General features: G+C 37.2%; 6 protein-coding genes across 8 annotated transcripts; 2 read left to right on the top strand and 4 right to left on the bottom strand.

Moving 5' to 3' along the window:
* The first annotated feature begins 189 nt into the window (after positions 1 to 189).
* Positions 190 to 1,261, top strand: LOC106131493 (SAP domain-containing ribonucleoprotein). Its single transcript, XM_013330605.2, has one exon. It carries the CDS (start codon positions 336 to 338, stop codon positions 1,140 to 1,142), a length of 807 nt encoding a protein of 268 aa, XP_013186059.1. The 5' UTR covers positions 190 to 335; the 3' UTR covers positions 1,143 to 1,261.
* On the bottom strand, positions 1,260 to 3,096 carry LOC106131491 (S-adenosylmethionine sensor upstream of mTORC1). 2 transcript variants are annotated; one of them, XM_060949916.1, is made up of 2 exons: positions 2,369 to 3,096; positions 1,260 to 2,204 (listed from the first exon to the last, which is right to left on the bottom strand). In XM_060949916.1, exon 2 carries the CDS (start codon positions 2,131 to 2,133, stop codon positions 1,327 to 1,329), a length of 807 nt encoding a protein of 268 aa, XP_060805899.1. In that variant the 5' UTR covers positions 2,134 to 2,204; positions 2,369 to 3,096; the 3' UTR covers positions 1,260 to 1,326. The 2 variants fall into 2 exon arrangements, with proteins under 2 accessions (XP_060805899.1, XP_013186058.2); XM_013330604.2 differs by having other exon boundaries at positions 1,260 to 3,093.
* A 449-nt stretch (positions 3,097 to 3,545) lies between these two features.
* On the bottom strand, positions 3,546 to 11,013 carry LOC106131429 (E3 ubiquitin-protein ligase Kcmf1). 2 transcript variants are annotated; one of them, XM_060950004.1, is made up of 9 exons: positions 10,814 to 11,013; positions 10,461 to 10,628; positions 9,480 to 9,616; positions 8,421 to 8,539; positions 7,738 to 7,833; positions 6,556 to 6,730; positions 6,004 to 6,148; positions 5,278 to 5,516; positions 3,546 to 4,306 (listed from the first exon to the last, which is right to left on the bottom strand). In XM_060950004.1, the coding sequence occupies exons 1-9, from the start codon at positions 10,827 to 10,829 to the stop codon at positions 4,295 to 4,297; spliced, it is 1,107 nt and encodes a 368-aa protein (XP_060805987.1). In that variant the 5' UTR covers positions 10,830 to 11,013; the 3' UTR covers positions 3,546 to 4,294. The 2 variants fall into 2 exon arrangements, with proteins under 2 accessions (XP_060805987.1, XP_060805986.1); XM_060950003.1 differs by having other exon boundaries at positions 3,546 to 4,273.
* A 201-nt stretch (positions 11,014 to 11,214) lies between these two features.
* LOC106131663 (histone acetyltransferase type B catalytic subunit) lies at positions 11,215 to 15,431 on the top strand. The gene is made up of 7 exons (XM_013330833.2): positions 11,215 to 11,533; positions 11,687 to 11,856; positions 12,201 to 12,529; positions 12,667 to 12,832; positions 13,004 to 13,152; positions 13,587 to 13,755; positions 13,960 to 15,431. The coding sequence occupies exons 1-7, from the start codon at positions 11,473 to 11,475 to the stop codon at positions 14,128 to 14,130; spliced, it is 1,215 nt and encodes a 404-aa protein (XP_013186287.1). The 5' UTR covers positions 11,215 to 11,472; the 3' UTR covers positions 14,131 to 15,431.
* A 137-nt stretch (positions 15,432 to 15,568) lies between these two features.
* LOC106131662 (protein male-specific lethal-3) lies at positions 15,569 to 22,010 on the bottom strand. The gene is made up of 13 exons (XM_013330832.2): positions 21,622 to 22,010; positions 21,341 to 21,519; positions 20,524 to 20,648; positions 20,107 to 20,212; positions 19,517 to 19,705; positions 18,997 to 19,122; positions 18,473 to 18,627; positions 17,964 to 18,123; positions 17,487 to 17,588; positions 16,878 to 16,986; positions 16,389 to 16,476; positions 16,222 to 16,306; positions 15,569 to 15,766 (listed from the first exon to the last, which is right to left on the bottom strand). Exons 1-13 carry the CDS (start codon positions 21,748 to 21,750, stop codon positions 15,694 to 15,696), a joined length of 1,626 nt encoding a protein of 541 aa, XP_013186286.2. The 5' UTR covers positions 21,751 to 22,010; the 3' UTR covers positions 15,569 to 15,693.
* Positions 22,011 to 23,954: 1,944 nt separating this feature from the next.
* LOC106131428 (larval cuticle protein A3A-like) lies at positions 23,955 to 25,044 on the bottom strand. Its single transcript, XM_013330541.2, has 2 exons — positions 25,016 to 25,044; positions 23,955 to 24,719 (listed from the first exon to the last, which is right to left on the bottom strand). The coding sequence occupies exons 1-2, from the start codon at positions 25,025 to 25,027 to the stop codon at positions 24,054 to 24,056; spliced, it is 678 nt and encodes a 225-aa protein (XP_013185995.2). The 5' UTR covers positions 25,028 to 25,044; the 3' UTR covers positions 23,955 to 24,053.
* Positions 25,045 to 25,523: the final 479 nt, after the last annotated feature.

Raw genomic sequence — 25,523 nt, 5'->3', positions numbered from 1 at the left:
TTCCTTATTTTTAAAGGCAAACGCAAACTTCTGTCGGGGTTTTTAATACGTGCTACACAACGGGAATTTTTTTCCCATTGAGTAACAGTGTTACCAGATCGAGATGTGACTGAATGGGAACAAACCCTAGCATTGTGTAGAAGTTGTCACACACCTTTGTATAAAAAAAAACATATGTCATTTTTGACATCAGGCACGGCAGCAGTAAAAAAAAACAAGCGTCAAGCATTTAAATTTGGTTTGCGTTTGATTAGGTTTCGGTCTTAGGTTTGGATTGTGTCGCGCCATTGTGAGCTTATAAATCAAAACATCTACCTTCTCATCTTAATAAAAATATGGCAGACTCCACTGTCACGGATGTAAGTAAAATGAAGGTAGTCGAATTAAGGAAGGAATTGAAGTCGCGTGGACTGTCATACGCAGGAGATAAAGCAGAATTAGTAGCAAGACTCCAAGCGGCAATGACCCAGGACGACCATGGAGATATTAATCTAGATTGGGATCTAGATTCTGATGGCGCATTGGAAGATGAGGATGAAAAAAGTCAAACAGATATTCTTGATGACCCAGTCACTGATATTGTATCAACTGAAGAACTAGCATTAGCTGAACATTCGTCACCTTCAAAACCAATTGAAGAATCAAAGCCTCAACGTGGTTTGAAAAGAAAAATTACAATGTCTGATAAAGGCAAATCCGACGAGAAACCCGCAGAGAACAAAGAAGTTGGAACCAAAAAAATTGTTTTGAATAGATCTACCTCTGTGACTTCCACTGTTCAGCAACCTGTTGCTGAAAAAGCTCAAGAAGATACTGAGAAAACCACTACCACTGAGTGTAACAAAGTTAAAATAACTGCCGACATAGATCCCAAGACAAGGTTAGAGTTAAGAGCAAAACGATTTGGTCTCCCTGTCAAGATGTCAGATGCAGAGCGAAAAGAAGCCAGGAAGCAGAGGTTTGGACAGGGCACTGTTAGTGCCATAAGCATGTCTGGTGACACGGGAACACTTTCTGAAAACCTTGAAAAGTTAAAGAAAAGAGCAGATCGCTTTGGGCAATCTGTTTCAAAAATAATGACTGATATTGAAAATAAGGAGAGGATTGAAAAAAGGAAAGCCAAGTTTGGATCTGTCAAGTAAATACCATTTTTTTCTTTTTGAATCTTGTAAATACTGATTCCACTTACAGTGTCACTTCTAGAATGTAAGAAATTTTTAAATTAACATTAATGTTTAAGAAATAAAAATGACATGAAATATAGATTCTTTTCATTTATTCACATTACATAGTTAATTTATTACATTTTCACAAGCTCAAAAATAGTTAAATTGCAAATGGAAGTTCAGTAAAGTCACAATGAGATGGTTGTACATCATTAAGTAGGACTACCTTAGTATCTTCATTTTCTTTTTGAAAGTCTTGTGGTATATTCATAGCATATTCCATGTATGGTTCCTTATACAATGTGGCCCACCTCACTGCAGTGTCTTTATTAAGAGCTTTTCTGAATGCCATACAATGCATATGTTTGAATTTTTCATACTTAATTCTTGTAAATCCCATACATGCTAATGCATACCTCCAACATTTCATTATCTTACAATTTGCCCCAACATGTTTTGAGTCAGGTGTATTTATGATAAGGAGCCCCCCTGGTTTAAGTATATGATAGGCTTTTTCACAAGCATTTATCCTAAATTCAGAACTAGGTATATACTCTAAAAGGAAACAAAAAGTCACTACATCAAAAAAGCAAGATTTTAATTGCATAACTTTATTATTTTGAACAAGATTGTCATTTCCAGTGGCAACCTTCAAAAAATCACACTGGAAAACCGAGTCATTAGAGGGACACAAATCAATTGCAAATACGTTAAAACAATCATAGATCTGAAAAGGGTTGTAACAACTTCCAACATCTATGAGTTGTAGGGGCTTTGTAAACAACTCTTGCTGGGTTACAGTGACGCCAAGTTTAGTCGCTATATCAATTTCTTTTTGCCTGAACTTGAAATAAGCCTTTTCGAAAAAGTATTCGCGGCATGTTTGGAAAGCCCATGTAATACGCGATGTGGCAGTCACGTTATTAGCATAATTAACATCCCAATGGTTGGTTGCCAATTTCTGCATGCATGAAGCGTACTTCGTCAAAACGTCTTTATTGTCACAGTGCTTCCTCCAAGCTTCTTCAGCACCTAATTCTGTAGAAGATTTACGAAGAGAAGAATGAACGTCCTTCAAAAACTGCGCGAGTAATTTGTGTTCTTCACTGGCCATGTTCATTGCAGAGTTATTTTGCATTTATAAACTAAAAAAACCAAAGATGCGATTGTAATTCCTAATAAAGAATACAATAGCTACATACTCTCATAGAATATTTTAGTGCTGGAAATCTGGCATTTATTTATGTTTATATTTGTTAGTTGACTTTATGTATTTTAAGGTTATTTTGTCTATTTTGGTTGATGTCAAAAAGTGACAGTGACAATATAACCATTTTTTATCGACGGCGTGGCAGAAGACAATTCTTTTTTAATCCTCATCGATGTCTTGTCTTGTACCTCTTTTAAATGGAGTTCAATGATAATAAGTAAGCGTTTGTTACTCTTTCATGCAATAACAACATAAACAGTATGTGCGTTTTTCTATGCATCAGTATATTATGTAATGCGAGTGAAGCTGCGCGATGAAAATAATATATCATAAACGTGGCCACTAGTCTTTCAAGGGAAATAGTCCCGCGAGGGATATAGACGTGATAATATGGACGAATGAATATTATAAATGCGAAAGTAACTATAGTCTATTGAACCGATTTTGATGAAATTTGGTACAGAGATAGAGTTAACCCTGAGAACGAACATAGGCTTTTTATTGGGAAAGGGTTTAAAAGATTGTCAGTGGACGTTTACGGCAAATGGAAGTCGCCGGCAATAGCTAGAAAATAAACGAAACATTTAACTTCGCTTTGTGTGTAGTAGGTAATCTTCATTACTGATTACTTCCTTATGCTTTCACTTAAGGCTTTTCTGTTGTCTGGCCTCTGACTGTATAAGGTCAAATACGCCTCACGCAATATAATCAGGTTATTTGCGTGAGGGGCAAGAAGGCACCGGTTCAAATTCTACTTCTGCCTTTACCAATGACTGTTGAGTTATGTAGGACGGTAAGGGATATATCGTGGCAATCAGGCAATTAGATGTCTAACCGTAATCTAATCCCCTAAAAATACTGCGGAAATCTCACTAGACTTGCTTAGTAAAAGTCTTGCTGCTTGGTTGAAGTCCAGGATACCTAATGGTCAAAATAGCACCTCGGGCTTTACACTTAAAAGTAGGGGATGTAATTGGGCCTAACGCCAGGAGGAAGAAGACAAATGTGCATGATCACCATGGGTGGGTGGTTGAACGATTAAGGTACCAGACTGGAAAACGTGATGGATACACAGATTCTAATTCATGTAGGTAACGAAAAATATCCTTTTTTATACCTACTACTTTTAGCGAGGTATTATTAAGGGGAATTGAAAAAAAAAAACCAGGTATTTTAATATTATAGAATTTAATTAGGGTACATACAAACATTTTGTAATGTTGGAGTATAATAATCAAACTAATAAGCATTTTGAGTAGCTAGTGAAAATTTTGTGGTAAGTAGCATTTGTATATAAATTAAATTTAACTGAAGAGTCTTGATGTTTTATTTACAATTTTATGGTGTTCCTACGAAATACAATATAAATAAAGTGATTTTACTAAAGTTGCCACTGGTCAATAATCACTAAGATATATAAGTATTCGGTGAAACAAGCTGGAATTAATTTTATAAAAGAAATTGGTCATTCGTGATGGGACTCCTCTCATAAGTATTCATTTAAAAAATTGCCTATTCGACGATCATTATTTTGTATTTACTGCAATCGAGTTACTTTAAACATTCCATAGCTATTATTTACTACAACAAAGGAAATCACACTGATATTTGGAAAGCCAACAAAACAAACATAAGCGTCCACTAATAAGTGTTAGCGAAAAACAACGAGGACAAGTCCAGTTCGGCGCGGTCCGGTCAGACCGGCGTATGTACATCACTGCCTCCTCGGATAAATAATACATAGACTACCGTAATATCTAACGAGTAAACATTAAATAGTTTCATCTACCGCGTGGTGGCGCGCGGCGGGCAGTGGCCGCGCCGCCCCCGGCCGACATCATTTGCGGACGGGCGCGCACACGTCCTCCGCGCCCGCGAACACCGCGCCGTCCGCGCCCTGCCGGACCCAACAGATCAGTCACCGCCGCGACTGTTTCGCCATTCAAATGTTTATTGTGTTCATCTCATTCGGGGATAAATAATGTTTCATTGTTGTAGGAGGTCGAGGGAATACTGCGCTATATGAAGGGTGGTAAAGAAAATGTGTTGGACGTGCCACATTACAATCTTAAATTAAACCCGCATACAGCTTGCTAAAAAAAATTTACCGTAAAAATATCTGACATACATAACAATATGCATGGGACATGAATATGTTATTTTATACATTGGAGTAGGGTTACACACAAATAAATATGTGGGTATGGGTAAATATGGGAAAGTGAAGTATATTTTCCTCTTCTAAGAACGGTTCTATTCGAAGATTTGGTAAAGATATTTTCGTGAACAGTTTCACAAGAAATACGAGTATTCTTACTTACGTTGTTGCAACTTTCAGTTAAGCTAAGAAGGAAAAAATGAGTAACACTCGAATGATATAAACGTGTATTGAAATTGCGGCTAATATGAAAAAAGAAAAAATTTACGGGGACGAGACTAGGTTCACGCTAGATTTTTTTAGCCAGTTTTGTTTATTATTTTAAGGAAGTTGTTTGTTTGGAGGATCTAGATGAATTCTGGAGTACTGAGTAATAAACATGTAAACTTGTATTTTAAGGATATATTTATGCCAATTAGCTCGCTTCATAAGGGAATAGAATTAGGGATTTTAAGTTGAAAAATACGGCAGTAACATTGTGTGTTGAAACCTGACGTAAGGCACGATCTGTGCGATTCGAATTAAAAAACATCTCACAAAACCGGAGCAGGCAATCAATTATGTCCGGTTTTTCACTCAGACTCCTGCCCCTTTATTCACGAATGTTGACAAGGCATACCTATCTTCCCTCTCTTTTTATCTTTGAGTTTACCCACAGAGTAAAGGAAAGAGAGGGAGATATTATAATATTGTGGTAGCCGCAGGTAGAATCATCGTTACTTTCGAGGTGTTTGTATCTTTACCTTGGTGCGCGGCTGCGGCTTGGCGCGCAGCGGGGCGGGCGGCGCGGTGTCGGCGGGCGCGGCGGGGGCGGCGGGGGTGGCGGGCGCGGCGGGGCTGCGGGCGGGCGGCGCGGGGGCGGGGGCGGGCGCGGGCGCGGCGGGCGGCGCGGGGGCGGGCCGCCCGAGCGACGCCAGCACCAACCCTCGCACCAATGCTGCGCGGGATTCCGCCTCCTCGCCCGCGTAGTTATTTGTTACTCCTAGTTGGATCATAATAATCTTCTTGAACGTATGTTTATATAAAAAGAAAATATACGTGCGATCAAATCATATATGGAATCGATCAATAATGAACGTATGATATTTTGGTATACTATGGACACATTCCAGTCGAGTCCAGGGCATAGCCATAATGACATGTCAAAAATAGATCTTATAGGAACATTAAAATACATTATCACATACGCCACTGTTAGATGTCCAACAAGAGTAAGACACAGAGACAACATCTTTCCACTTGCTTTTCCTAAATTATTTTTGTTTTACATATAACCTCTTTGAAACCTGACTTTTCATCGGGACATCCGCGAATTGATCAAGGTCTTCCTGTGTCAATGTTCCCACTTACATTCACCTATCACATTTACTGAGTTCGTTTCTTTTCGTCTTTATTTTAATTAATGTGTGTGTGTGCGTGTGTGTGTGTGCGTGTGTGTGCATGAAACTGTAATTGTTGACACGACTGACCTAGGAAGCCCGCGAGCAGGAAGGCGGAGTCGTCGCTGGCGGGCGCGGCGGCGGGCGCGGGCTGCGGCGGCGGCTGCGCGGCGCCCGCGCCCGACGACGACGCCGCGCCCCGCCGCGGGAGCCGCTCCAGCTGCTGCCGGGCCGCCTGCGGGAGAGGATGACCAATCTGAACATACCATTCAACCTTTTAGGCCCCTCCACACTAGGCGTCTTTCGAGGCTTGCTAGCGCTTACGTGAACACGAATTTCTCTTATATTTTCAATTATCTTGTCAACTCCCTTATGATCTTCTCAACCTTGTCAATATGCATAAGGTATCCCTGAAACTTTATTGGATCCATCATGATCATTCATCCAGTGGCCTGAATGTGCAGGTTTCCTCACGATCCATCAATGATGAATGAATCAAGAAATAATTTAGGAAATTGTGTCCAAATAAAACTATCAAATTTCGAAATGACATGTTAGGTACATAAATCCCCTACCTAAATTAATAAGTGGATCCGAGGTTCTGCGGTTACTAAAAAACACTGAAATGACAATGAGACTGACCGTGGCCTGTTGTCTCTCCAACTGGAGCTGCATCTGCAGTTGCTGCAGCTGGCTGGGCGTGCCGGGCTGGCCAGGGCCGCGCCGCACGCCCGACAGCTGCGACAGGAGCTCCGCGATGGGGTCCACCACCGCGTCGCGCGACGACGGCGACAGGGACGCTATGCCCCCGCTCGTACTGGAATTTCAAACACATTATCACACTCGTTAAAATTTAAAAAAAAAATTTCACCGCAAGTGTTGACGCCCTCTGTGGCGCAACGATTTCGCGCGCTTTCGCATCTCTATGAAAAAGAAACGGACGAATGCATTTATTGCGGATACCAGTCCCCAGAAAGGAAGGAGGAGAAAGGATTGTTTTCTGTAAATATAAGTTTATATCATAATCATCTTCCTGATGATTAGTCCTAGTTACATCCTCACCTCACCTAGTTGTAGTAGAGAGGAGCCCAGGATTCGACTGTGACCACAATGAACCTTATAGAATCATTTTCCTGTGTGAGAGGGGAAAGAATTTCTTCACTAATCTTAATGACTGTAGATTCTATGCAAAGTAAAATTCTAAAAGGGGCTGCCTTTGATAGCGACTGGACATTCTCGCGCGAGTGTCCTCGCTATGCCTCGCACGAATCTCTCGCACGCAAAGTGCTACACGAGGGCGACCCTGGACATTCTCGACTCATTCAGGAAGGACGAGCGACGATTTGTAAGTCACGGTTGTAGCTGCAGCTCTTTTATAATTTTAGTCATATTTACTACACACAAAAACGATAAAAAAAATGGATAAAAGGAGACGGTGGATGATTCACGAAAAGTCAAAAGAATCGTTTGATAAAGCAACTTTTATATAGGTAGAACAATGTATCTACATCCTTATCCCTTCTTATAAATAGGTAAATAACTATATCAGTCTGTTACGTTTTCACGCCTAAAACACTGAACCTAATTTGATAAAATTTTGTATAGAGATAGAGTTGCCCTGAGGTAAAGCAAAGGCTTCTTTTTATTTAATTACAGAGCTTCGATGGAAAATCAATAGAATACCCTACTCGCGAGGTAAGGCGAGGCTTTTTAACTCACAAAAGGCGAGAAAAAAAAATTACTGTACATTATGGTCTTCGACATTTCTCGTGGGACCTCGCTGAGAATGTACAGGCGCCATAAGTGTATGAGCTACTTTGTTACCTGAACTGCATATTGGTGCGCCGCGGACGGCTGACGCCGCGGCCCGAGTGCGGCATGCGGCGCATCCCCCCGTGCCTGATGCCGCTTGGTTCATCGTGTGAAGCCGTTAAGGTTATCGATCAATACAATAAATACCTAGCCAGCTTGGCTTCGCAAGGAAATTTTCCCTATTTATTAAAATATTTTGTTAATATATCCCAAAATATGGAACAGAAGAGTGTCTCTAAAATAGTGGCCCCCAAGAGACAAGATTGTAAACTGTATTCATTCAACACATAGTTTACAAAAGCAATATAGTATGGCTTATATGTAATCACTATGAACTATTTATTGCATGTTAAGGCCACTTATTTTAGGATTGGCTTCGAGCTGTCTCATAATAAATGCATGATGGGAAGCAACTCTATGTTTCTCATATGTCAGGATAATTTGAAAGTTAAATCATGAAGTACCCATACAAAAACACCAAAAAAAAATATCTTTCCTTCTCTCACCAATATAAGACTTGGCAAAAATAACATAAAAATAAAATTTTTAAGTTTTCTTTTGAAAGTTCAAAAATGCTATAAATAATATTTTAAGCACCTATTTTTCGTTCTTACACCTGCAATCTGTGATATCGTAAATGGTTAATAAATTTATCGTCGTGATTGAAAAAATAATCTCATATTAAAAAGGATATGAGAAATGATATTAAATCTCTAGCTCCGGTCCTATGTTCCAGGGTAAGATGTCCAGCAAAGTCATCGGTCACGAAATTTGGTTCTCCGCCGGGCATTGAGGCGCACACTGGGCAAACCACCTAGAAAAAAATAAATAAATTATATGACATGTTACTAATTATTCTTCAAGGGCTTAATGAAAATAATATGGGTGATTTTTAATAGTTCCCAGGTGGATAAGTAGTATTTTTAATTTTTTTTCAAGTTTTATTTTTATTTGACAATGTGCAGCATAGATGTAAATTTATAGACTTTTTAAATGATACATACATAAATACAGTTATGTCCATATCCCGTGAGGGGTAAGCCGAGCCAACAGTCTTAAAGACTAAATGGTCATATCAAACTGTATGGTTAAAAGATAAAATTAAGATTTGGTAACAGGTTGCAAGCCCATCACCTACGAGAAGAATCAAAAGAAGTTTATTAGCATTTCCCTTATAAGATATCTATAGGAAAGATTTTAAGTAGTCCCATTCTAAGGACTATACGGCACGGGTTTACATGATGAAAACATATATTGTTACTGCCAATAACAAATTTGCTGATTTATGATGTGATGACACACATTTGCTTTCATAATCAATCTGCTGACTGACACATTTTTGGTTAAAATTTTATAGTTTGTTGTAATTTATTTTCTTGTTAGCTTAAGGTAGTTACAATACTTTGGTAAACAGGCAATACTGTAGAATAATTTAGTAGGATGCCCAATGCAAACTATGAAAAAGAGTTAGATGGACACCATTTTCCCATGCTACAACTATGTCTATTAAGCTATACAAAGAGTCCCTGTTCAGAAGTCTTTATGTGGACACTAATAGCTTGCATGTATGTAAGCATATTGCAACCCAAACATTTGACTTATTAGACTTCCAAGAATCAGCCCCTTTTTTTATAAAGTAAGTTAGCACAGATAGCTGAGATATAAAAGATGTCTATGTTTATTTGAGCTAACTAACTATAAGTTCAAGCTTTGTTGTTTGTTTGAAACATTTTGTCTTGATCTTGTTAACTCACAGCTAGAGTGGTGTCGGCATGCTCGGCAGTGACATGTTCCATGAGGGCTGTGTCCGTAAAACCCATGCGGTTGCAGTACGGGCAAGTATATGCTTGAGGCTGTTCCAGGGCCAATGCCTCACCTCCATAGTATAAGTCTGAAAAGAATTAAATAATTTGTTTATTTGGTTTGCTTTCTATTCTATTATTATAGAGAAGATTACAATTTATTACATATAACAATTAGTCATCTTAAACAAAATCATCAATAATTATTAATTTATTTAGTTAAGAGCTATACACCTGATTATGTGTAGATATGACTTTTTTTACACTTTACTAAAAAAATTAACTTTTTACAGCTTGAAGAGCACCACTTTTAACTGGCAATTTGAGACATGAATACAAAAGGTTCTAATTTATTTAGTTTACCAGGACTGATGATAAATTATTGTTTAGGGATTTTCCTTTAGAGAATGAACAAAAATTCATTTTAAGCTCATGTAATCTAAGTTGTATTGTAAATAATAAAAGCTATTTATTTATGTATATATTTATTAGTAATGGAACTTCCAAAAAAACTATATGAATGTGGTCTTGTTAAATAAACAACTATAATTCAATTAATAAAATATCCATTTTCCATCATGTTCAGGTATCATCTTTATTTAAATTGGAATTTAAACATTCCAATTTGAATTCTTTATATTTGTAATGTATTGTTATTATTTACATTGAGTACTTATTAAGAAATGGAATTCAAAAGAATTTACTTTAAAAAAAATATAAGTTTTATAATTATTATATTAGTGTAATATATTATTAGATTTATATTTAGTCATATTTACAGTACTTAATATGTGGTGTTAATAACTTTTTTTTTGTTTTTAAAAAAATAGTAGGTATATTAAAATATTTTTTAATATCGATTATTTATATCGCAGTGTGAATGACAAAGAAAAACTAGGGCATGAGTAAAGGTGGGAGAAGATTATGTCTTACCAAAGTCACTTCTTGAGAGAATACATTGCATTGGATGCTCTGTTGTATGTTGATTTGTTGTGGCGCCAGATTCATAGCATGCAGCGCATAAATCGTAGTCGATGCAAATCAAACACTTGTATCTTCGTCCTCTAAAGTTATTTTTCAAACAAGAATCACAGCTGACTCCTGAAAAGATGTCAATACAAAATACAACAACAATATGCAACAAATAACGAGTCCATTTGTATTTAATGCTTATAGTACTGCATTACTGACGTGATATTTCGCAAAAATTACTTAATTGTAACTGTTTTTGACCATAAAATTACTGTGACAAAAGCATCGAACAAATTTTGATTATCATTACCCACCTTCATGGCGATTCATTTTCGCCAGAAAATGTCGTCGAAACAAACTCTTCTTGGCACCAGGATTACTGCTACTCTATGAGGTATTTTTATTACTAATCTAAAATAAGTAGCACAACATACAATAAACAATATTTTAACAAAAATTTCCAAGCAAACCTAACCCAACCAGGCCATAATGACGTCACATAAATGAACCAGTGTTGTAGTTGTAAAAAATAATTGGATAATCTGTTTACCTAAAATAAAATGGGGTGAATAGACAAAGGTGCGTTGGTGCGACGAGACATAACATCCCACTTCTTTAGTCTGCTCAAGCAAAAAAATAAACGAGGTCATTCATTCACTGTAAAACAAATGTCGTTGTCATCTGTCAGGTGATTTCAATCGTTCAATTTTCGTTTTCATTTCTTTTTTGATCTTGTGAGAAGTGGTTTGAAAAATTTCGTTTTTGTTGGTATTGTTGCTGAATCTCGGATTTTATATAAGAAATGCTTAAAAAGGCTATCTAATTTATTTTCTGCCCTTAGTATTCAGATGGTTTTATTGTACTAAATCACAACAGGTTTTTTCGTTGTTAACGTTAATCGTTTTGCGCGGGAAGCTAGGGAGATCATTAATCTGATTGGAATGAGACTATACCCTATTTATAATATTTAAACATGACTGACGCATTGTGCCATTTAGTTGTTGATGGAAATGAGGTATTAGAATTCAAATTAGGTAAGTGAAAATTGTATGGAAATATTTTGTAAGCTACCTCCTTATTCTTTATTACAACATGTTCAAATTCCTCCCACATAGGGTTCCTACAAAACAGTATAAAATGTTCATTACTTTTCATAGTATTCACCATTCAAAATTATAACATTGCAGTAAGGAGTGTTGAAGATATAGAATGTAATAGTACAAGTTTTAGTTCTGAAATGTGTCATCAAGTTTTTGGAGAAAATGAGAACATTTTTGGCTATACAGACCTGCGTATCAAACTTTTCTACAGTGCAGGCAGCCTACAAACATATCTTGGTATAGAGTATACTGATAAGGTATATATTTACACTTTGTTTTCTATTATTATCATAATGGCTGTTGACTTATCCATATAGTTATTTACCTAATGAAGAAGTTGATGTTTTTCATATCTGCACTAATTTGCAACATATAACCTATTATACACATTAATACCTATTTATTTAGTATGTAGTTAACTATTTAACTTAAAAATTATATCTGGCACATAGAAAATTATGATTAATTGATATATCTCTATTAGTTTCAGAAAAGTTTTAATACTAGTGCTAATTACATGTTACTAATAAATGTGTTTTTTTTCCCTAAATACAATGAAATAGAAAGCAAACCATCAAAATGTTCATTCAAATTATTTCAGATTGAACCAAGTAAAGCTGAAGGACTGAAAGCAGATGATGTGGAAGGTGCCTTGAAAAAGGTTCTTGCTCCAGGATTTGTGACAAACTTGGATCAATTCTTAACTTTGGTGGAGAAGGACAAGTCATTCACCCCTCACGGCCGTCTTGTTCATGCCTTCAGCGTGACTCCCGAGGGCGACAACCGGCGCATGTTTGAGGTGTATTACAGTGAGATATCAACTCCAGGCTTTTTGAGTTTCCATGAGCGCCTGCAAACATTCCTCTTGTGGTATGTTGATGCAGCCTCCTTTATTGACGTTGATGATGATCAGTGGAATTTTTTTACTGTGTAAGTTTAGTTTTTATATATTATAAGTTTTAATTGTGCCATACTAAAGAAATAAGAAAATAAAATTTTTATTTTCTTAGTGAAAATCTATCTACCTGTTGTCTTTGAACATGTACACTATAAGAAATAATTTTCAGATTTGAGAAGTATGAGGCCAGTGAGGGTGGCCATCGATATGCAACAGCTGCCTACGCCACAGCTTACCGTTACTATGCCTATCCGCGTAACTTGAGGCCTCGCATCTCACAAGTGCTTACTTTACCCCCATTTAGGAAGCTTGGCATTTGTGCACATCTGATAAAGGTATTTTTTTCTTCTTTCTATGCATATTTTTGTGCTTGGATTATGAATAAAATTCTTTCATGTTGGCATGTTCTAGGAACATTGTATCTAGATGTAATTAAGCTTCTGGGCCAACAATACTTATAAAATATAGTGCATGTACAAAAGTGAGATTTATTTTTAAAATTTCAGGCTATCTACACCCATTTCACAGTATTACCAGAAGTAATAGATATAACAGTGGAGGACCCATCACCAGACTTCCAGAGAATAAGAGACTATGTGGATGTAAAAAATTGCGAGACTTTGCCCGCCTTCCAACCTGCCCAACTTCATCAGGGGTTAAGTGACAAATTTTTTTTTGTACTTAGGTCTATAATAGCGAAGAACAAGGGTACTTTAAAAATGATTTTTTTGTGTGACATTGATTGATTCTGAGTCAAATAATGATTATATCCTCACTTAAGTTTCTTAGCTTAAACTAAGGAACTCGAAAATAAATATAAATTAAATCCAACGACTACTTGGATGGACATCCAACTTGGAGTATTTTACATGATCCGTGAAAAGCCCAAACAAATATTTATTGATGTAAGTGCGCAGTTAGGCAACCCTTGCAAAAAACTGCCCCTTTCGCGCGGTGACATCAATTCCGCTCTCGATCACAGCTGACCTACGCCGATATTTCCCGACCACTGCTTTCCCTAGTATTTTGGGCGAAGAAATAAATTTTCCAGTAAACAAGCAATGACAACAGTTTTTTCATCTCCACCAGATTCTCACAAGATATGGCGAACCAGGCCCGCAGCAAGTTCAAGATCAACAAGAAACAAGCGCGCCGCGTGTACGAGATCCTGCGACTGAAACACACCAACACTTCCGACAAGACTAGCTACTTGAACTATAGATTAGATGTAAAGAATAGACTAAATGCACCTTTCCAGGTAATTATATCAATGCAAATTTACATTTTTTAACAACATGATCACTTTTGTCTGTAGGAAGCGCCTTGACCTTTGTAGTAAAATTTTTCATTACTTAAATCTACAATTTTTTGATAATAATTCACATTGGCTAGTGTGTCATTACTGTACGGTTATAGTTGGCGGGCTCTTCGATTGGTTTTTCACTGACACCTTGTATTTCAGAAAAAGAAACTAGAAATGAAGAAGTTGCAAAGAGTTTTAGCGCCTGAAGAGTTCGCTGCGGCCGCTTCGGCGAGCGGCGCGCACGAGACGCAGGCGCGGCTGGCGGCGCTGTACGCGGCGCTCGAGCTCGACTACCGCCGCGTGCTGCACCGCCTCCAACTGCACGAGTAGGACTTACCGCGCTCGCTACGCCGGGAGCACTACGCTGACGGGGTGGGCGACAGAAATGACCACTGCTTCGTGTCTATAACAATCGTGCTGCACCGCCGCAATAATGTCGAATTCCTATAGGCTGCTGTTGATGGCAGCCATTTGCATAAAATTTCATTTTTGTACACTCAGTGGAGGCGCTTATCAAAATAAGTGTCAAATTTAGCTCTCTTTCTTAGCTTTTAAAAATTACTCCAAGACGAGCGGCAATCGAATGAATATTTGGTTCACCCAGTCAATGCAGTGCTTTTGTAAGAACTACTATACCACTTATAAGCGTGTTAGCGGTGAGTCAATCTAAGCTGGCGGGAAGGTGTGATGTACGTGTGATAAATTTTGTGTAATTGGTCTTGTCGTTCTGTTTCTAAATTATATACCAGTTAGATTACAAATATTAAAAAAGTGACAATTTACATTTTTCGAACTGATATAGGTTTTTTTTTCTCTGAGTTGGCTGCCGTTTTATCCAGTAAATTGTTATTTAAAACTCTAAACGGCAAAATTAGAAGACCCACAAAGGTCAAAACTTTGAAAATAATAATTAAAAAAATAAAAGTAGCAGGTGGTATTTTTCCCCCCCCAAGTGATTTTTCAAATCGAAAAGAAAGATGATAATAACACTGTAATTATCATGGAAATCCTGTGTTTTGCAAAAATTGACAACCAAGGTGAAAGGCGCCAGCCCAATCCGTTTTTGTAGTTTGTGAAGCCCTATTAAAGATAATATGACGTTTATTTTAGACCATAAAGTAATATTTTGAAAAATATCGATTTGTGATCTTATTAATGTGTAAAATGCGCTCATGAAATTCGTTCAAAGTGAATTGTTGTTTTTTAGAGTTCAGACTGGTATTGGAATTGGAACCTTAAATTTTGTTACACTAACTTTGACTCACTTATTTACTTATTGAATATTAAAAAATCCAGAAATTATCACTTTTGGCCAACTCAAATTAAGTTAGTAAGTAATATAATTAATTTTTCATCATAAGTTTCATATATTTTTTCAATAAATTTGTATGGAATCTAGTATTGTTTTGTTCTATGAGCGAATGAGTGATAACAAAGAGTAAAAACTTTTGTTTGAGCTTGAAATGGTTCATGTAACGTCTGTCAGAATTGAATTTTTATAATTAAACTTATTGAAAGAGAAAAATAATTTTCGTTGCTGCTTTGAAAACTTTATCAACGCTTCAACACGACCAAAAGGAAGTAAATAAACATATATAAAATCATGCATCTTTTCTGGACGAATAACCTTTTCCGTCTATCTCACTAACCCATTGAGTTGTCCCACAGTGGGTCGACTAAGACAATTTTGCTTGCCACGATTCTTGGCATAGGTACAATAAAAACTGCAAACTTGTGAAAAAATATTGTATTATTATTCATTCATTATTATTACATGATTTCTTGTACATTCATTTCAAAATATAAAACATTAGGAATGGTTTCATTCCCCCATCGTGTCAACAATAAAACAACGGAAGAGCTATCACAACTTATTTCAACATTTGTTCGTTGCTAGTGAGATCGGGACACACTGTCCGCTATATAGTACATCTCGCCAAACCACTCGCTGTGCTCGTCTAAATACCTGTAAATAATCAATTGATTATTTAATGTAATTACATATAAAGAGATACTATCTGAACAATGTCTTGAAAATATTGGCAAAAAAGGTCGTCATAGGGGATCAATGATATGATACCAACAGAGGCCTTTTGGCTTTGCTAATGTGATTTTCAGAATTTCTGTCTTTATATTTGTATTCACATCATGCGAAAACTATTGAATTTATATATTGTCCGATTTGAATGCGGTTATCTTTTCAGATGTCCAACTTAAAAACCGATACACAAAAATTTAACTCCCTCCCCTCTTTAAGTGCAATACAGATGGGGTTAGCTATAATGAACATTTACGGCGAACGATGTCGCGGGCAATAGCTAGTTTATTATAAAAAAAGGGAACACTACAATGAAAAATGAATTTAAAAATCATCACAAATGATTAATCTATAAAAAGTTAAAAAAAAATGGGAATACTTACTGCACAAACATGTCGATATGTTTCAATATTAGTTTCAACTTAAAATCTGGCATTTGCGTTGCGTTTAGGAAGTCAGGTAATTTAACTGGAAATAAAAAAAAGAATACGTTTGTAATTTCAAAATATTTTTTTTTGTGAATATTCCATAAACATAACGAGATATTTACCAAAAAGTCTCGCGAGATGTATAGCGCCGTAAACCCTGCATGGCAAATGTTCGGTACCATCCCGAGGAATAATTTGCCATTTCGCCACCTATAAAAATAAATTACTAAAAAAGACATTGAAAGCAAACAAAGCATTGTCTCCTTTGATCAACTATACTAATTAGATTCACAGATGAGAGCAACATTAAACAAAAAAACTTCCACGCTTTTTACCTCATTTTACAAATGTTGACCATAAAAAATTACCACGGAGCATGTAACTGATTCGAAACGTCCGAGATGAAATAAAGTTGCCGTTACGTGCGCATTTTATATATATAGGTATATATGTATATATGTATATATATTATTTATAAATAGTTCAATGCAACGCGAAAGTTTAATATCAATAAAAAAATGGATCTTAATATATTGCAATAAAGCACAAAAACTTGAAATATAAAATATGCTCATTGTGAATGAGCAGAGTTTAATATTTGAAAACATTACCTTATCGAATAACAAAGAAAGCGGTGTTCTCGTGGAGGTTGCTGTGGCCGGCGTAGAATGCGCGGGCCGCGCCCAGCACTCGCTCAGAGAAGACCCGCTGCTGCCCACGCTGACAACCAATACACATTCCCTTGTAAGGTATGTAAACGAAAACTAATTTCGGCGTATATAAGGACAGGGTTAAGATATTGTAGTACGACTTACAGTACAAAGTAGCGGACATTAGCCCTGATGCATAAAACCTTTCCAAGGTCTTTTGGTTGAAGGGGCCTATTAGCCTCAAACTACCTTCACCTATGCGCCATCGTAGGCATCCATTAAAATAACAGGATTAACTACGAGTAACCGAGTAAAAGAGTAGTTGTCACTAAATCTCATGAAAAGGAGTCCGTAATTTTTTTTTTCACTTTTACAGGTTTTCTAAAACCTTAGCGCACCATCTTTGACGACAAGTAGGCATTGATATTATGTTCTTCAATAAGTTGCATGATAAAATCTGAAATATGCAATGGTTGACGACAAGTAGGCATTGATATTTTTTCTTCACTAGGTTGCATGATAAAATCTGAAATATGCAATGATATAATAGAGAAAGAGATGCATTCTTACCTGGAGGATAGCGTTTCAAAAGTGCGCGGCTCCCCGGTAGAGGTGGAAGGCGCGGGCTCGTCGTTCTCCGACTGCGACACCGCTGACTTGTGTGACCGCAACCTGCACATATTAATTAGGGTTAAGTAGCTCGCTATCGACTATTTGCTGGATCTCGTGTCTAACGCTAAACTCACGCCCCTACCTTCGTATTTACGTGCTATTATTTTCCAAAAAGTATAAATAAGCCTAATTTAAAAAATATTACCGCTAACCTTTTAATATTTTCATTTATCTCTTAACTTATTACCTGCAAGATTTTATCTAAAACCGTTGTGTTACCGTCTGGCCACATTACCGCTGCGCGTGGTCCTCCCCTGGCGCCGCCCGCGTGGATTGGGTTTTCTCGGTTCTCTTAGTTCCTCATATTGCATTGAAAATAAATCATTTCATATTTGTGTAATAATTAAGTTTGTCTAAATACAAAATATGTGTTACCGCCTGGCCACATTCCCGCTGCGCGTGGACCTTCCCTCCTTGGCACCGTCCGCGTGGTTTTGGTTCTCTCGGTTCTCTTCGTTCCCCACGTCGTTCTTGGCAGAGTTCTTGTCATTCGTCTCCACTTTTTGGCTGTCTTCGTTATTGTTTACCGGTGTTACTGTGAAAAAATGAAGTTATTGTAGAGGAAATATTTTAAAAAACTCTGGAAGACATAACATTCTACTATCAATGGTTGTCTTCATACACGTTGATTGAGCTATACTAAAGTCTTTATTAATTTGAATTCAATCAGTTGTCATACAGTGGCACTGACTCAACAGTCTTATACATTTTTGAAGTGTTTCATATTCAAACAGAATAAATAAATTACATAGATTAAGTGCTTAAAATCAGTCATTTCATTGACATATTTTAAAAGATATTAGGGATTTTTGTTCAATACCTTTTTTAATAGTATTATTAAGTATACCTTACGTATACAATAATTTCTAATCGTGCATACTCACAGATTCTCTCCTTATCATTTTCGACGGGGTCTGGCGGTAAATGGGCGTACTCCGGTATTTTGGGGCTCTTCAGGTCTTCCTCAGCCAACGTGAGCGATTCGTCTTGCGAGTTGATGTCGTCATCGTCTCCGTTAGATTTTATGTCGTCATCTTGGCTACGTACAATAAAAAGAAAAAAAAATTGATTTCATATCACCGTCAAATCAGTTTGATTTCAATCATGTTAAATACCGACAAAGTTGGTACTGCAATTTTACTGTGTATTTTCAGCTTTAGATTGTATTAATTCTTTGAAGGGTGCATGATTGTAGTGTAAAATTTATAAAATCACTGTCTCAATTATTTTTACATGGTTGTTTATCTGTTAGTTAGTTTGAGACCAAGTGGCAGTTTTAGTAAAATCCCTTACACCTGGTTTTAAAAAGCAGTATTTACACACACTATTAAATGGCATTTATAAAGTCCAAGGCACTTAATATTCAAACTGACGTAGACGTGACTTAAAATTAGAAGCAAAAACTTACTCGTCTATGAACTGGCCACATATTTCGTGGTACTGGTTGATTTCTTGCTTGTACAACAGATGCCCGCGCAGGATGAAGTCGAAGTACACGCGCAGACCGTCAGCTACTTCTCTGACTAAATTTAACCTGCAATCAGAACTTAACCATAAATATACATAGAAATACCTCTCTGCCTACCCCTCCGGGAAAGAGGCGTGATTTTATGTATGTATGTATGTATACATAGAAATACGTAGACAACCCGCGTGCCAAAGTTAGGTGTGAAACTCATGAGTTTTAACTTAATGATAATGGTCTCGCTAAATGGTACTTTATAACAAACGTCATTAAGTCGTTATTGTGCTGAACATATCCTTTTTGATTTAAGAAAACAGGACTGTTCTGATTGGTTGTGTTTTTATGTTTTTGTAAATTCTACTGTGCGACACGGTTCATTTGTATGAACTGAATAAAGTAAGGCTATTCAACCAATGATATCTGTAGATCCCAGCGTGGCCCACACAACAGATCCGATCCTTACCTGCAGGACACGTCGAGCAGGTCGGGGCGCTGCGCGGGGTCATGGCGCGCCCGCGCGGGGTGCCAGGCGCCGGCGCGCGCGAACCACTTCACGAACGACTCCAGGATTTGCGCCGCGCACGGGGTCGCGGGAAGACGGGATAGCCGGCCGCGTTTCACTACCAGGTGGTAGTCGAATGTCAGGCGATCCCTGGGTGTGCCAAATAAATAAATATGTAGATTTTCATACTCACATTATAAATGCGAAAGTCCTTCAACCAATCTTTATAAAATTTTGCATTTATATACCTTTCATGTGGGCAGAGCCGCGTGTGAAATATAGGTAGAATATACCTGTACCTAAATAAAATACCTACCTATGTTTTCACATGATTTGATTCATGATGCTTCGAGCCGGATAATGACTAGCAAAGTCAGAGGAACAGCTGTATATATTACGTATCGGCAGCTGCTTCCAGGGATAATACCCTGACCTATCATCAAGATAAATCAAGCCTCTTTTTCAGAGGGTTCTTGCTACTTGTCGTGTTCTCTATATACTTCTTTATTCATTATTGGCGTTAAAAGATAGTAGAAGAAGAATAATAATACCTGAGTGCAGAAGGCAGATTAATGTGCGCTCGACCAATGTGTGCATTCGGCGGCGGAGAGCTGGAGCCCGTGTCTGACGACGAGTCCGTGTCCACCGTCTCTCCACCTACATAATAAATAATATATACTCCATACATTTTTATTAAAGACTAGCTTGTAACTAGAGCTAGCTAATGTTGAAATTTCAAGAAATTGTAATAAACATATGTATTTTTAGTGTAGAGAGACAGAGGGAAGATAATAATATTCCTGGTCAATCAATGTTAATAAATAGAACCATTTTCTAAAAAAACATGAATTATAATATTAAGAACTTTTGAAATAGACTCAATGGACATTCAGCAATAATTATTGAATAAATGAATAGTAATATTATGAAACTATAGACTATTATAAACAACTACAAATTAATTTTACCATCTGGCTGAGTGCTGCTAGACGAGCCGTCGTCACTGAATCCGTGGCGCGCTCGCTTGGCAGGGCCGGTGCCTGCGTTTGTACTGCTGCCCTTCTTTCGCTCACGTCGGTACAAGTAAGCACCGCTGAAATACAGGGTAATAAAAGTAATTTAGTGTTATATTTATAATTCTAGTCTTCTCAAACTATAAGGCCGCTAACCTACATAAAAGGTTAAACTTAGCTGCCTTCTATCTTGATATGATTGATTGATTTTTAATAAGTGATAATTAAAATCGGCCAAGTGCGTGTCGGACTCACGCACAAAAGCTATAGTAACATTATATGTAAAAAATATAGTTTTGTTGCATGGGATAATTAATAATTACTTCATTTTTATTTAATATTTTATTTTAATTTTTTAAAGTAAGTTTAATAACACATCTAATAATCTGTGAAAATTTTATGTGGCTACCAGATACTGTAACATATAAATACGAAAAACAACACATTTTTTGTATGGCCCTTTATATAAAATCCAGTTAAAGTAGCAATGGAAATACATAATTTGTGAAAATTTCAGCTTTCTAGCTATCACGGTTTGTGAGATATAGCCTGGTGACAGATGGACAGACAGACAGACAATATGGTATAATTTCTACCTTTTAGTTAGAATTCCAAAAAGACTGAACTAACCTATACCCAATGTAAACTCAAAACTTTGGCTGCCATATGGGATTATCCAACCATATACTATACTTAATAATAAATTCTTATAGTAAAACCATTCTCAGACCCAGGCCAATCAGAAAAAGTTTGTGGATAATGAAAATCTTACAGTTGTAATTGTGATTTCTCAGCCAAATCCCTTTGCAGTTGTCGGTTTTCTTCCGTGTCCTTCAACACAAAATCTTCACTGACACAGCGGTCCCAAGAAGAGTTCCACCCTTGGAAGTGGATGAGGTACTCTACAGTGCGGCGTCCACGCTTATCTTTACTTTCTATTACTTCTAATACCTGTAAGTGGATACATTTTTAGTTTAGCCTAAATAAGTTAAATAAATTTATATGGTCGTGACACAATTTAATTCAGGCAGGTAATTTTTTCGGATTTCTTACCTTGGAATCATATAAAACTTTAGCCTTAGTTGGATCAGGTTCATAACACAAGACTCTTTCTCCTTCACTAAACTTATATCGAAGGCCACGGGTAGATACCATATTTCTAGTCACGTCGTCTAATATCATTCATTTGTCTGATGAATATTTACTACTCCAGTAAACTAAAATAATACACCGGCGAAACGTTATATGATGCGCAATATCACTCAACTTGCTACATGAAAAATATTGATAAAAAATAATAAAATTGAAAATAATTGTAATAAATTAATTATTTAAAGTTTTATTATTGAATTAGTATTGATTTCATTCAGTAATTGTTTTATTCTAATCAATAAATTGTTTACGTTTGGGCGTAAACCACAAAGATGTGTTTTGTTGTCATTAATAACTTGACAACTAACACTGTCAGTAAGCAAACATGCAAAGCAAAATGCAAACACCACATGACATTGTCAATATTGACATTGAAGTTTGAAACCCTATTTTTTAGTTTTCAATAAACGTGCCTACTAAGCTCAGTGTGCACGTTTATTAATGCATATATTATATTAAATATATATATATTACTGCGACCTTCAGGAATAATATAGGCTATAGATATCTAGAAATTCCAACGGGAGAATAGGCCCCCGCAAAAGCTAGTAGAAATAAGACACATATCTCTCTAGAGATAAATACTCAAAGTTAGCCAGTCTTAAGTCTCATCAAAGTATAGGGCGGAGGTCTGAATGGGACGGGTTGCGTAACGTTGCAGGTAGTTCGCTCGTCTCGTGGGAACTAAGGAAATATCAAGGTCGCTGCCTCGTCCCCCACAGCCTTACGTTTACATAAGGACCTTATGTTGTTTGTTTTAGCTATTAATTATTTTCAGTTTTATATTGTGGCTTAGCTATATAGCGTTCTATTATCCGAATTAAGTTTGTGATATTTTTATTTATTTATATTTCTGAGAATATATTAATTTATTTAGTGTCACCAGTCCCGATGTTTTTAAATAAGTAATAAGTAAACATGTAACTATGTAAATTAAATCAAATTTTGCAAGCTAAAGTTGCTGATATTTTAATTCTGTTGAAATTTTATACGCTGATCCAGTGTTGATGACAATGCATGAATATGATAAGCATGACCTGCTCAATGGTGGACATCATAAACATGCGATTTTGATCAAAGTTGACCGTGACGAAGCTTGCTGCGCCAGGTTCCATTGGACAGATCTCCTCAACGGTGACCACCATGAGCCTGCAATTTGCTACATATTGTGTTCAACTATGACAAGCACGGAAACAGACTTTGGAGTATGGCCAACGATAAGTGAAAACTTAAAATTAATAAAATATCAATTATTTTTTAAATCAAGCTTGTGTTTAAATGCACTTAAATGAAAAAATGACTTAATTTAATGTAGTCAAATCTCATTATTTTGTAGCATTATCTAAAATTGAATAGGTATGATGATTATAAAATCATTTCGCGGTAATAGATGTTTAAATTATTCACCTACTCGTAGTTAGTATACCTACCTCCTACCTAACTATTGTCGCGAAAATTTTGTATTGAAATATATATATATATATTTTACTATTATTTTGAACAAACTAATACATTTTATTTGATGTTGCCAATGTACTAATTCAATAATACTCGTAGACACCATGTGAGACATTATCGGAATGCTGTACCTTTGACTCGAACGTAATTAGGTCGTGAACTTATGAGCTTAGCCTTCACACATAAGTTCTGTCTGGTTTGGGTTATGCATTCTAATGTCATGTGTTACTATTTCAACCAATTATGTATTGATGTAGGTAGGTACAGTGAGCGATAGAAAAAAGTAAGTTATAAGTGTATTTGTTCAAGAATCAAGTGGTTTTATATTCTTTTGCGTATAATATCACAAATACCAAACAACACTGTAAGTAAAAAAGCCATATTTTAACATCACCGAGTTTATATAAATTCACACATACATATAATCTAGTTCCTTGCGGGATAGACAGAGCCTTGAATAGACTGAAAGGTCACGTTCAGCTGTTCAAATTTGTGTAGGTAAGTTATACTTAGCTCTAATCGTGGATATAAATTTATTTGACCTATTTAGCTAAGCATAGGTACTTGGATACCTACAGTCTCCTTTTTAGTAATAGTTAAAAGGTATTTTTAATCTTGCCTTTATTGATGTTAATTTCTGGAAAATGATAAGTATTTACAGATCTTTGACTTGTTTTTTTCTAATAGGCATTTATATCTAGAGAGTACGTGAGATTGTGTTGGTATAAGTAAAAAATTTAATAGGATAGGTAATAATTTAATTGACTACCCTTACTCATAACTTGTCTTCTAACACACGATTTAGCATATTTAAAAACAAACACACGAAATCATGAGGTATTTAACGTATAAATAACTAAAGTTTTGGCATCAATTTAGTGGTGGTACACTGGGGCGGAGTAGGCAAGAGGAGCTGCGATTTTGGCGACCGGGGCGGCGTGGAGAACCGGGGACGCGGCGTAGGCGGCGGGAGCGGCGTATTTAGCGACCACCGGGGCGGCGGCGTATGAGACCGGGGCAGGCGCAGCGTAAGCCACGGGAGCGGCGACCTTAGCGACTACGGGGGCGGCAACCTTCACACCAACAGGCTCTCTGTGCACGACAGCATTGAAACCATTGTGGGGATCAGCGGTGTAGTCAACGGTGCGCTTGGTGCCATCAGGGTCGACGACCGAGTAGGATCCCTGAACGACGTCTCCGTCACGAGTCTCGTGCTGGGTCTTGGAATCGCCTGTAAGTCCGTCTTGGACATCGTAAGCGAAGCTGTATTGTGGGTGTGGGTCGTATTCTTCGACGGCGACTTTGGCGACAGGGGCGACGACCTTGGCAACGGGGGAGGCGTAGGCGACTGGGGCGGAGTGGTATGCCGGGGCGGCTTGGTATGCTACCGGGGCGGCATGGTACGCTGGGGCGGCGTACGTTACCGGGGCAGCTTGGTATGCTGGGGCGGCGTGGTAGGCCGGGGCTGCAGCATAGGCCACTGGGGCGGCTGGGACAACACCAGCGCTGGCGGCAGCTACCAGGCAAGCGAGAACTACAAACTGAAACACAAATTAGATGATTATAATCTTAAAATTATAGCCTAAACTGACATCCCGTTCTATTTGATTTCACGTTTATTGTAATAGTAGATGGATGAACACTTTTGCACATTTCTGAATCTCTTGTCTGTCTAGGAATTCTAATTATTTTTTGTAGTTTCCATTTAATACATATCTCTATCTAATCCCCAGTAATTTTAATTAAGAAAACTCGTACACACTTTTCACTAATATCACTATGATAAATTACACACTTTGTATTACTGATTTAAATGTTATGCAAGAGTATGTTGTACCTTGAATGCCATTGTGTGAAGAATGTGATGTGGGATGTTGAATGATGCCTGATGAGAAGCGTTTGGAGCTTTTATAGTGGTAGCGGGGGCGCACCCTTTCACTCGGCGGAGACGTCACACGGCCGTGAGCTTTGAGCCCCCGAGCGATGAAGCTCCCTTAGCTAGTTCAGCCCTACCGCGGTGTTAAGGGTACGTAAATAGGTGTTAAAAGTTAATCTTATTTTACTTATTTACTTACAAATAAACTTATTTAGATGTTCATTTTATTTGTTGTTGAATCTCAATTCTATCATTAAGCCAAATAGCTGAACGTGGCCATTCAGTCTTTTCAAGACTGTTGGCTCTGTCTACCCCGCAAGGCATATAGACGTGACCATATGTATGTATGTCTTATTTGTAGCACTTAGTAGATAATTACTTGTCTCAAAAGTTAACTGGTATATGTGTATAGACGATTAAGATTACAACTTGAGGATTAGGATATGGGTTTCCGGAGGTCGGCGCTTAC

Source organism: Amyelois transitella, chromosome 20, assembly GCF_032362555.1.
Source record: "Amyelois transitella isolate CPQ chromosome 20, ilAmyTran1.1, whole genome shotgun sequence".
NCBI classification, from domain to species: domain Eukaryota; kingdom Metazoa; phylum Arthropoda; class Insecta; order Lepidoptera; family Pyralidae; genus Amyelois; species Amyelois transitella.
Note: the sequence above shows the minus strand (reverse complement) of the source record. Positions and strands in the feature narration are given on the sequence as shown.

Coding starts and splice junctions, on each gene's coding strand:
- LOC106131662 (XM_013330832.2), bottom strand. CDS start 21,750: ATGATATTAGACGACGTGACTAGAAATATGGTATCTACCCGTGGCCTT. Junction 19,706..20,106: donor AATCTGCCTTCTGCACTCAG/GTATTATTATTC, acceptor TGGCACACCCAG/GGATCGCCTGACATTCGACT. Junction 18,124..18,472: donor AAATGATAAGGAGAGAATCT/GTGAGTATGCAC, acceptor ATTTTTTCACAG/TAACACCGGTAAACAATAAC.
- LOC106131491 (XM_013330604.2), bottom strand. CDS start 2,304: ATGCAAAATAACTCTGCAATGAACATGGCCAGTGAAGAACACAAATTA.
- LOC106131663 (XM_013330833.2), top strand. CDS start 11,473: ATGACTGACGCATTGTGCCATTTAGTTGTTGATGGAAATGAGGTATTA. Junction 12,833..13,003: donor TTTGTGCACATCTGATAAAG/GTATTTTTTTCT, acceptor TTAAAATTTCAG/GCTATCTACACCCATTTCAC. Junction 13,756..13,959: donor GACTAAATGCACCTTTCCAG/GTAATTATATCA, acceptor CTTGTATTTCAG/AAAAAGAAACTAGAAATGAA.
- LOC106131493 (XM_013330605.2), top strand. CDS start 336: ATGGCAGACTCCACTGTCACGGATGTAAGTAAAATGAAGGTAGTCGAA.
- LOC106131429 (XM_060950003.1), bottom strand. Junction 6,149..6,555: donor TGGAGAGACAACAGGCCACG/GTCAGTCTCATT, acceptor CCTCTCCCGCAG/GCGGCCCGGCAGCAGCTGGA. Junction 5,517..6,003: donor CCTGCTCGCGGGCTTCCTAG/GTCAGTCGTGTC, acceptor TGATCCAACTAG/GAGTAACAAATAACTACGCG.